The sequence below is a fragment of the Trichechus manatus genome, unplaced genomic scaffold (genome assembly GCF_000243295.1).
Source record: "Trichechus manatus latirostris isolate Lorelei unplaced genomic scaffold, TriManLat1.0 scaffold00002, whole genome shotgun sequence".
Lineage (NCBI taxonomy): Eukaryota > Metazoa > Chordata > Mammalia > Sirenia > Trichechidae > Trichechus > Trichechus manatus.
The window spans coordinates 42,226,012-42,238,011 of record NW_004443938.1 but is presented as its reverse complement, the minus strand read 5'-3'; the positions used below and the strand labels follow the sequence as shown (position 1 = coordinate 42,238,011).

The window sequence follows — 12,000 nt, the reverse complement described above, 5'->3', positions numbered from 1 at the left end:
AATATACTCCTCTAAATCATTATATCTCTAAATCAAAGGGAATCAGTTAAATTTAATTCCCTGTTCATGATTAAATCTTCAGTGCAGATCTGCTGCATCTAAGGGGATTTCATGGCATTGGATGTGAGGATCCAAGTCAAACCACTTATCTATTTGTTATTTATTGGCTCAGCATCATATTTGATAAGCCTAGTAAAATATTATGTTGTAGTGTATGTTTTACTTGTTTTAGGTTCAAGATTATTTGTACTAGGAAAAAAGGTCTGAGAAAAATACAGCTCTATTTTATTCAAGTTTAATAAATTGATGATATACCATTAAAATAACTTACAGCCATTTTAGAATAATTATCTGTTACAAGGAGTAATGTTGGCAGAGATGATTAGTTCTATAAGCAATTGATTCTTGTCCTCAGAAATGACTTCCTGAAGCCATTCCAAAAAACTAAAAAAATGTATCTTTTAAACAGGGAAGAAGAAGAAATTTCACATTCTCTCTTAACCATGTGCAGACTCCAAACTGCCAAGAAATTTTTTTAAGTATTAATTCTTTTCCAAATCAAGCCCATTTTCATAACTGTTGCTACCTTTGTTACCCCTCTTTTTGAGTACCATCCTTGGTAGCTTTCAGTTACTTAGAGTAAATCTTATTTATCTTTTTGTTACAATTAACTTTGAAACAGAAAGAAAAGAAAGCATTTCTCAACAGTCATCAGGATTGGTTTAGGTTTGGACACTGCAGTGCTATACATTTTAATAGATGCTGCTAAATATTCAGGAGAAAAAATAGATTTCCTTGCTGGAAACCCTGGCGGCATAGTGGTTAAGTGCTACAGCTGCTAACCAAAAGGTCGGCAGTTCAGATCCAACAGATGCTTCTTGGAAACCCTATGGGGCAGTTCTACTCTGTCCTCTAGGGTCACTATGAGTCAGAATCGACTCGACGGCAACAGGTTTGGTTTTGGTTTTGGCAGGGAAGTGGTTATGCAGATATGTTAGCATAGTGATAAAAAGCAAAGGCTTCATATGTACAATGACAAATTTAAATTAGTTTTTTTTTCTTTAATTTATGAAAGTAGTGCATGATTGTTATAACATCTGTTACAAAAACAATGCAGCCAGTAGCAATCCCCAGAGATGTTTGGGATGGAAATGCCTATGCTTTAGCCATACTCTTATCTCAGTTAGGTCCTTAAAACCAAAAACCAAACCCATTGCTATCAAGTGAATTCCAACTCATAGCCACCCTATATGACAGAGTAGAACTACCCCATAGAGTTTCCAAGGCTGTAAATCTTTACTGAAGCAGACTGCCACATCTTTCTCCCATGGAGTGGCTGTTGAGTTCGAACTGCTGACCTTTCAATTAGCAGCCAAGTGCTTAACCACTGCACCACCAGGGCTCCTTAATTAGGACCTTAGTTTTCCCAAATTAAAGCAAAAAAGAAAAAAAAATTATATATCAATAGCTATTTATCATCATACATACATTAAAAAACAATATATGTATAATATGAATATATATTCTTTCATCTGGATAATTTTCTGATATTTATGTAAAGCGTGGCTAAAAGAGTATTTAGATAACTAAACTGTTATTGATTTGCATCACAAAGTATGCTAAGTAAAACTGAGGGCTTACTATTTAAATTTTGTTTTAAAGCTGACCTCCTTGTCCTTACATCTCAGTTCCCGTGTGCCCTTCTTATTTGGAAATTCTGGAACTATCAAAGAATATTGAAATATGTAAAGTAAAAAAGTGAAAGTTTCCCATCTTAAGCACCCCACCTTCACAACTCAGTTCACTTGTCTTGAGACAGCCACTGTTAAGTTTGGAATGTGTCTTTCCACGTGTTTTCTATGCATATGTAAAACTTCTATTTTTACACGGTGAAATAACTAAATTTAGATAAATAGATAGATGGATAGGTGGGTAAATATTTGGATGGATGGACAGGTGGATAGATGGATAGGGACATAGCCAGATGAATGGATGGCTGGTTAGACAGATGGACAGATGGCTAGACGGACAGATATATGAATGAACAGATAGATGGATAGATGGGTGTTCTGTAACTTGCCTTTTCATTGAACAGTGTGACAGTATTTCATGGGCATCATTAGAGTGTGGTACCTTAAGATCTGGTTCATTTCTTTCAATGGGTAATATATAATGACTTAAATGAGCTGTTTGAAACATGTTTCAGTATTTAAATATAGGGTTTGAGTATGACTTAACATTTTTTGATACTTTAATTTCTAATTATAGCATACTGTCAACTCTTAATTTTTATGTTTGTTCCCCTTCAGTTAATTATGAAAGCATTGCCAGAAATCTTTCTGTGAGTATTTTTATTTTGCCATTATCTAATTATTATTAGTTTCATATTATATATATATATGTGTTTAGAAAAAAAGGTTCTAGAGTATCTGTTTTGGGGATTGTAGGATTAAAATTTTTGAGTATGTGGGACAACATTTGGAGCCCTGGTGACACAGTAGTTAAGAGCTCAGCTGTTAACTAAGAGGTCGGCAGTTCAAATCCACCAGCCACTCCTTGGAAACCCTATGGGGCAGTTCTACTTTGTCCTACAGGGTCGCTATCAGTTGGAATTGACTTGATGGCAATGGATTTTTTTGGGACAACATTTAAATGCTTTATGGTTCTTAAAGATCTTTAAGGATATGTCCCAAAAGAATTTATTTATTGGCATTGTAAAATTTATATTACATAAAAGAAATAATTTTTTAAAAAATAGAAGAAACATATAGCTGTACCTCTATAAACACTATCAGCAGTTTGATATATTTCCTTCCAGTCTTTTTTCTATGCCTATTTTTTAAAATAACATTTTGTCTTGCTGCTGAATTATCTATACTACATTGTTTTACTTGATACATTTTAAGTGTTGAGGAAAATTCTTAGAATGGTAGTTAGAACTGTTTGAAAATAGGATCATCAGTAACTTGAATATAATCTATCAACACAGTCTAAGAGTCCTGGGGCTTTTATGCAGTTATAATTATGACTTCTGTAAAGATTTTAGCCAGCTATAAAAATTCAACTTGCACATTATACAAGTAGTAAGAACTCTTAGCTATTTTTGCATCTGTGACTTATTGGGCATGTTGATAAAATGCTTGTGGGGGAGAAGTTTACAGTTTAGAAAATATGGACATTTTCCTAAAAAATGGTTTTGGTTTTCTAGAACTTTTCTTTGTTTTTTACGATTTCAGTGCCGGGAACCAAATCAGCACTTCAAACCTTACTTAAAACATTTCTTACCCAAGCGTTTGCACTTTGCCAAAAGTGACAGGATTGAGCCTTTGACGTTCTATTTGGATCCTCAGTGGCAGCTTGCATTGTAAGTTCTGACATTTTTCCAGGTAAACATAGCCTGATCTACTAGTAATTGAGGGAGACAATGTGAAATCTGCACAAATATGATTCTCTTCACTCTAACCTGGGGTTTCTCAGCTTCAGCCTATTTATATTTTGAGTCAGATAATTCTTTGTCAGGGAGGCTGTCCTGTACATTGTGGGATGTTTGACAGGATCCCTGGCTTCTACCCACTAGATGAAGGTAGCATCCCTCCCCTATTTGTGACAACTAAAAATGTCTTTAGACATTGCCAAATGTCTCCTGAAGCGCAGGGGAGCATTGCCCTCAGTTGAGAACCATTCCTCTTTCCTATGACATAAATACTGATTTTTTTTTCTTATGCTCCATATTTATGTTACCACTTGTCATTGTATCCCTTTTGCACATTACAGCAATGTCTAATAATACCTTCAAAATACTACTTCCAAAGTCCAGCAAATAATTGGCAAGAGCACTTCATTTTATAATAATGAGCAATTATTTTCTTTATGATATACATGGTCTTTTTTCCATCCTTATACTAATCTATCAGTAAACTTCAGTTTATTGGTGTGTTTGGTAAAATATTTTGGTAGTTAATATTGTTAATATCTCAAAACCTGACCATTAACTTTTGATGGTTGCCAAAAAGGAAATTATGATAAATGCCCCTGTGAAGCAAAAACTACACCATGAACCAGAATTCAGTCAACAGAATTGCACTGTCTCTGCTGTTGCTGGGAACTGTGTTTTTAGTGCTTGGAAGAAGAATGAGAAAGACGGGGCAGCCCTTACCCCTCATGGAGAGTGTCTTAGGCTGGGTTCTCTACAGAAGCCAAACCAGTAAAGCATATAAGTATATATGTAGAGAGATTTATATCAAGGAAACAGCTCATGTGATTGTAGAGGCTGGAACATCCCAAGTCTGTGGATCAGGATAGAGGCTTCTCCTGATTCATGTAGCCGCAGGGGCTAGCGAACCCAAGATTGGCAGGTTGGAGAGCAGGGCTCTTTTTAACAGGCTGTGAAGATTGATGAATCCCAAGATCAGCAGGCAAGACTGCAAGGCTTCTCCTGATTCACATAGCTTCAGGGGCTGCCAAACCCAAGATCTGCAGGTCAGAGATCAGGGCTCTTGCTCACAGGCCATGAAGATCCACGAATCCCAAGATTGGTGGATAAGTTGCTCAAGTCCCAAGAACCAGAGGTCAGACAACAGGAGTCAGCTGCAGGATCCAGAGAGAGCAGAAGCCAGAACATCCACTTATTCGGGTGCAGGCCACGCGCCCAAGTAAACTACCTGTCAACTGATTGGTTAGTCACAGCAGATCTCACCATGGGATGATCACATATAAACACTGAGAATCATGGCCCAGCCAAGATGACAGATAATTTTAACCATCACAGAGAGTGAATATTTCAAGAATATCTACTATGTTCCAAGCATTTCTATAGGCCATATAATTTTTACAAACAACCGAACTTGAGAAAATTGAAACCAAGAGAGGATCATTAAATTGCCTAATCACAGCTAGCAAATAGCACAGTGAGAGTTCAAAACCAGTTCTGCCTCAGTGCTAGTGGTTTTCTCCCTCTATACCACATTGCTGTACTGTGTCAGCTATGGGTGATTTGTCTAATAAATAAAATATAGAGGTGACCCCCATAATACTTTTCAAAGCCAGGTACTTTTTGTTGGTTTGTTAAACAAATAGCTATTTATGCTTTACTAGGTTATGAATTATGTTTTCTGAATGGATTTTATATTATTAATTGATACATGTCAAAATTAGGAATCCTTCGGAGAGGAAATACTGTGGAAGCGGATTTCATGGCTCTGATAACTTGTTTTCAAATATGCAAGTGAGTAAACATATACTCTTTAAAAAAATGATAGGATTATATCTGAAGAAAAGCTGATATATGAAGTTTTAGAGTTAAAAATACAGACTATGATTATATACTTTGAGTTTAAATTTATGAAGCATATACCTTCATAGGGTTTCTTTACTTTGGACAGTAAAGCAATAGGATTTTTGTTAAATTTTATATTCTTGTTTCCAAAACAAGGAGCCCTGGTGGTGCAGTATTTAAAACACTGTGCTGCTAACCTAAAGGTTACTGGTTCAAACCCGTTTGCTGCTCCACAGGAGAAAGATATGATAGTCTGCTTCCATAAAGATTTATAGCCTTGCAGACCCTGTGGGGCAGTTCTACTCTGTCCCATAGCATCACTGTGAGTCTGAATCAACTTGAGGGCAGTGGATTTGGTTTGGTTTGGGTTTCCTGAACATGTGACTTGTAACTTACTTCCTACTAAATTTCTAATAATTATTTTGCACTTATTTATGCTTCATTAAGAATATTGTTCCACAGTAAATGAAAGCCAGTGACTTAAAAGGTGAGAAGATATCATACTTATGTTCTGAAAGAAGATAATACCTTACCTTTACAATAACACTTTAAGTTTTTCAAAATACATTCACAGTAATAATCTAATACGACCCCTACAGGCACTGTGCAAAGTGGACAGGTGAAATTCATATCCCATTTCATTAATGTAAAAAGATTTTATCATCCATTGTATTGTGACTGTCAAGTCAAGAATTGTAGTAAAACTAAGAGAAAGATCCTAGATTTCCTTAGATTATATCTGTAATGGAGGTTAAACAATAGCCTACAAAGTACATTGGGCATAGTAATTTTCTCCTTATCTCAATATAATGAGTATATATATATATGTATATGTGTGTATGTATACGCACACACAATGTGGATAACCTAAGATAATTTTTGACCAATTAAATATGTAACTGAAATTTACTGATAAACTGTTACTTTTGGCTGAATCTAGGCCCTTTTTATTGGTTATGGACCTGGATTCAAGCATGGCATTAAAGTTGACCCCTTTGAAAATATTGAAGTCTATAACTTGATGTGTGGTAAGTGTGAATAGATGACTTTTATCCTTTCTGCAAATGGAGGCGGAATAGGATTATCCCATGCCCCTTGCGGAGACAGTGATGAGGACAGACCCTAACATTTTCACCTTTCTTCTTCCTGACCTAGAGTCACTGAAAAAACACTCCAAACATATCATCTTATTACATATCTGTTTCTTGTACTGGGCTGCAAACTACTAAAGGACAATACCTACGATTTATTTGGTGGTCCGTATGTCCCCAGGGCCTGGGCTTAATTATGATAACTGAGTCAGAGCAGTGGTGAAAACCAGAGAAGAAAGTTTGGAGGCAGTGAAAGGTGGACAGAACAGGTGAAATATGTGGTAGCAATGATAGTGTGAATGGATGGCAATGTCAAGGTTGTGGAAATGGAGGAGGACCCATTAGGAATATTCTTAGTTTACTCTGAGCCTTCTGAATTAATACTTTTATGGTGGGGTATTGAGTTTTAAATATTACTTTCTTTTTCTGATACTGATACGGAGAATTTACAAAGCTGTAAATATGCCCTAAATAGAATTCTTTTAGTGGGACCTATATACCTTAAACGAATTAATACATCCTAAATCACTTAAATCAGTGCCTGGCACATAGTAAGTGCTTTGCTTCATAAGCGCTTCCTATTATTATTATTAAGAGCACAGGCTTTAGACACAGACAAAGCTGGTTTTGAATCCTAGATCTACTGCTTTAGTAGCTTTGAGACCTTGGACAAGGCACTGTGATTACTCACATGCGAAATCTTGATGATAAGACTTACTAAATTATTTTCAGGTTAAGTAAGAAAATATATACTAGCACATATAGTAAGCAATCAGCAGAAAAGTATAATTATCATATACTTTAAAATTCAGAAATTTTTATAGAATGTACAGCATTCATATCAATATTTCCATTAAGAATAACATAATAAAGATATTCTAAAACTCAGGAAAGTTGTATAGTTTTATTTTCATGAGAAAGTGAAGAACTCATATAGATTTGGTTTTAAAAAATAAAAATTATACTACAAATCTATTTATTTGATTTTGAAACTTCTAAGTAACTCTTCACCATTCTTGGAATTGTGTAGATTTGCTGAATTTGACACCAGCTTCTAATAATGGAACTCATGGCAGTCTTAACCACCTTCTAAAGAATCCTGTTTACACCCCAAAGCATCCCAAAGAAGTTCGCCCCCTGGTACAGTGCCCGTTCACAAGAACCAGCAGAGATAACCTTGGCTGCTCTTGCAGCCCCTCCGTAAGTACTGTCAAGGAGGTTAGCCCAGTGTGTGTGGCTTTCTAATACCCTCTGTGTGGCTTGTGCTGTAGAAATATTTAATGGTTAAATTAAAATTTAAATGTAGGGGGGAAACAATTATTTATAATTCCAGAAATACATGAGGGTCTTTTATTGTTTATTTTTCCTTTTCCTAATTTTTGCATTTTCACCTCTATTTTTATCCCTTGCTGCTGTGACTTGACTTGGGCGCAGGTTTGGAAGAAATCTAGTTGCGTCCTTGAGTATCCTGGATGAGAGAATGCATGCTGCTATCCTTGTAGTAAGGTCTCGGGCACACAGTAGTCATAATATTTCTCCTCTGCAACACATCCCAGCCTGTCTTACATTTAGGGGAAAAATACCACTTTTTGGTGGGAAATGGATATACGACTCTTCCTTTTTGACTCCTTTTTTAATATATAGTTGTTGCAAGAAGATAAAAATGTATGACAAGTTATGAAAAAAATTGATAGAATCCATAAAGATAGAAATTTGGGAGGTAGTTTATTTTCCACTTTCTCTTTTGTTTTCGACTTAGGCTTGTAGAAAGACGGTAGGAGGAAAGATAAGAATTACAAAGCAGCAATTATATTCCAATTTTTTAATTACTACTGTTTCTTATGATAACAGTTTTGTCTCTTTTTTTGTATTAAGGAAGAGAAATTTATTTTCTCACAGTTTAGGAGGCTAAAAGTTCAAAATCAGGGCAGTGGCTTTAAGGGAAGGCATTTTCTCTGTCAGCTCTGAATTTTGTCGTTTTACATCTGTCATCCCTATCCCTTTGTCCTCCTCATCAAAAATAATAATAGTAACTTTCACTTATTCAAGACTTTTAAATTTTATCTTTGATCTATGTTAGATTAAATAAGTTGTACAAGTTGTATGTTACAAAATTAAAACATGTCTCTCGATCCTTAAAATCAGTACTATTCACTCTTTTAGATTTTACCAATTTTGGATATTGAGACACAGTTGAATCTGACCATGGCAGAAGGTAAGATGTATTTACTCTCAAGCTTGAGATGTGGAAGTAGGATTTTTATTAACAGTGTGAGCTGCAGAGACTTGATTTCTGGGCTTTATTTGAGGATAACCAGTAAAATTAGGAGTAATGGAGATTACTGATTACTACCGGATGAGATTTCTTTGTTAGACAGTCTAGACTGTTAGTCAGAGGGAAAAAAATGATATTGAAAGTGGAAATAATATGTGATATATTTAGTGGAAGCTGAATCACTCTTTATGAACCATGATAGTGGTGTTTTGAAAATTTGGTGATTTTTGAAGACCTGTAATAGAGCCTCAGATTTCCATGTAAAATACCTGTTAAGTTCCTATCTCACTTGATTCTTATTATGAGATTATAAATTGATTTGTCATAGTTTATATAAAGTTATTTCTTCATAACTTTTGGATGAAAATTAAGAATATGCAGACACCTGATGACATTTTTTGGTTTTGAATTGGATGTTTAGTATCATTTTGATATAACCTTCGGTTCTTACATAACTTGGCTGACAGTTTTTTTGTTGTTATTATTTTGTCCTGCTGGAATAAAAAGGTGAATTCTGCACTAATGCTAACTTGACCTTGGCTATGTAAAATCCCTGTTGTAACTGTTTGCATTAGAGAAATCTTTGATGGACCCGGGGTGGCAAAGTGTTGTGATTAAGGACAACACCTTTGGAATTGGGTAGGTCTGGGTTTGAATATGAGTTTAGGAAATGTGTGCCCATGAAAAAGTTATTTAGTCCCCATAAACTGCTATTTCCTCATCTGTAAAATGAGCATATAGCCTTACTGCATAGGATGATATGAGAATTAAATTAGATGTTGTATTACAAAGAACTCTACAAAGCATCTGACCCTTGAAAAAGGGCAATAATTGAATTCTACTGTTGTTATACCAATGATCATAAAGATGGCACAGGACCAGGCAGTGTTTCATTCTGTAATACATAAGGTCACCATGAGTTGGAGCCAACTCCAAGGCAACTAACAACAACTTTTTGCTTCATTCACTCGAGTCTCATAATTGCAGTTCTGGACTTTTGCTTTCTAAATTTTACATATCATCCTGAAAATCTACATTTTGGACTATTTCCTGAAAAATAAGTAATTGAAGTAATGTTAAAAGATTCTTGTTAATGTAATTCTAATTAAGAGCAATCTGTAGCAATTTCAGGTAGTATCCTCTTGTGATATCTTGATATTACATTCATCTTTCAGTATCTTCATAGACAAAAATTGTAGTGAATGCCTTTTGTTTTGTTTTATTAATTGCTTTTGGTTCTACTTATTGTCATTAGTTTTTGGTTTTACGCTTAAGAATAGTTTTCATCAAGGTTAAGTAGAGGAAAGGGCTAGATGAGTGTATCATCATGTATCGTTATATAATTTATAATCAGTACACTTAAATTGTGGTTTCATTTCCCCCCTACAAAGAGAAGACTATTAAGCATGGCACTTTACCCTATGGAAGACCCAGGATTCTCCATAAGAACAGCACTGTCTGTCTTCTTTATCAGCACCAGTTTGTGAGTGGATACAGCCATGACATCCTAATGCCCCTGTGGACGTCCTACACCGTTGGCAGAAATGCAAGTATTTGTCACCTCTTTAGCTATGTGTGCCTATTTAAAATTCAAATCATTAAGAAAAACATTGAAAGCATAGTTTCTCACTGTTGATCTTGACTCTGTAATCAATACCCAAATTAGAAGAATACTGGACTGGGAGTCAGAAAAATTAGGTTCCTGTTCTAGCTCTGCTACTAACTAGCTGTTTAACTTTGAAGCCCATATGGAGTAAATTCCTTCTCTGGTGAAATGAAGGGTGTGCAGTAAAGAATTCTCCTTTTTTTCAGTTTTAATATTTTATTATTTTAATTTATAATTTCATGAAGTTGATTTACAGTTACAGTTATTCATTTCTAAATATATAGCTGCATGAACACAGGAATTTAACTGGTTGAGGGATCTCAGTTATTCAATAAGTATCTTGAGAACATTTATTACTGACTAGAAGTATGTGTGTGTGTGTGCTTGTGCATGCGTGTTTGTAACAGGAAGCTGATTCAGACTTTATTTACTGCCTCGGAATTTGAAGGCCCCAAGTTGATACCAGCTGCCACTAAGTTATCAACGTTCTAAAGAGGACAACCAACATTTTACACAGACATCTTTCTCCTGTGCTAGCTAGGAGTCTGCAGAACTGTTCCTACATTAACTAACCACTGCTCCCATCTCTACTAAGGTTACCAGATAAAATACAAATATTGCATGGGGCATACTTATATTAAAAATTATTCATTGTTTATCTGAAATTCAAATTTAACTAGATGACCTTTATTTTTGTTGTTATTGCTCCATTTGGCAACTCTAAACCCTACATCCTAGTTCCTAATGAGTTCTCACATATCAGTGAAAGAAGGGAAAGGTTTGCTGCCTCTTCACAAAGCCAGGTGACTGAGGAGGCTCTCAGAATCTCCCGTTACAGCAGTGGATAGTAGCTTGGTGTCTTACCGGGGGTAGATGCTGCTAACGTGGAGCCTGTAGACTACCTAGTGCTGTCATTTGGAGTGGAACATGGTGAGGGTCTTTTGGGAGAGGTTGACTGCATTATTTGGAGTTTGGTGTATACATGAACATAGAGACTAGGGCCTGCCTCATGCCTAAACATTTCTGGCAGTAGACTACTTGCTGGAGCAGCTGTGTAAACCAATGCTAGTAGGGACTGTGAAGTCCTGCCCTAGGAAGAGCAGGAAGGCGTGGGAGATGTACATACCTCAGTTTTCTGAAGTCTTCAGGAGTCAGTGCAGAAGAGGACCTCTGCAGTTTGCATGGCAGTTCCTATGATGGAGCTTAGAGATTAGAAGAGGGGACTTAAGCTCCTTGTGCTACCAAAAAACTTGGAGTAGGATGAAGCAGGGGATTCTGTGGGCATGGTCTTCTGAGTACAGCTTCCTTCTCTGCCATTTCCAGATGTAAGATATTTGCCTCCCCTGAGCCAGAAGGCTGCTAGGTCTGTGTCTATCTGGGCATGGATGAGACTTGAAGCAATGCCAGGGTCCCTGGAGATAATTGGTGTGGAGTTTTCTCTCCTGTGAAATTGTTTTCCTATAGGTAGTTCAAGGCACCAGAGAACCAAGTCAGAATCTAAGGCAAGGACCAAGGGTAGCAAATCCCAGGATGAACCTGGTATTTCAGGATTTATAGGTCTGTGTAGTAGCCCTGGTGGCACAGTGGTTAAGAGCTTGGCTGTTAACCAGAAGGTTGGCAGTTCGAATCCACCAGCCACTCCTTGGAAACCCTATAGGGCAGTTCTACTGTGTCCTATAGGGTCACTGTAAGTTGGAGTCGACTTGACAGCAATGGATTTAATTTTTTTTTTTTTTTCCAAAGAATTGGTAAC

The 12,000-nt window shown here is 36.2% G+C and overlaps 1 protein-coding gene across 1 annotated transcript in view; it reads left to right on the top strand.

Moving 5' to 3' along the window:
• Nucleotides 1-12,000, top strand: part of ENPP1 (ectonucleotide pyrophosphatase/phosphodiesterase 1) — an 81,092-nt gene that overhangs the window by 59,847 nt on the left and 9,245 nt on the right. Inside the window, exons 14-20 of the mRNA XM_004368919.2 lie at nt 2,310-2,341; nt 3,237-3,364; nt 5,155-5,224; nt 6,216-6,303; nt 7,397-7,566; nt 8,530-8,581; nt 10,033-10,187. Coding sequence (XP_004368976.1) covers nt 2,310-2,341; nt 3,237-3,364; nt 5,155-5,224; nt 6,216-6,303; nt 7,397-7,566; nt 8,530-8,581; nt 10,033-10,187 — 695 coding nt within the window. The remainder of the gene's footprint in view (nt 1-2,309; nt 2,342-3,236; nt 3,365-5,154; nt 5,225-6,215; nt 6,304-7,396; nt 7,567-8,529; nt 8,582-10,032; nt 10,188-12,000) is intronic.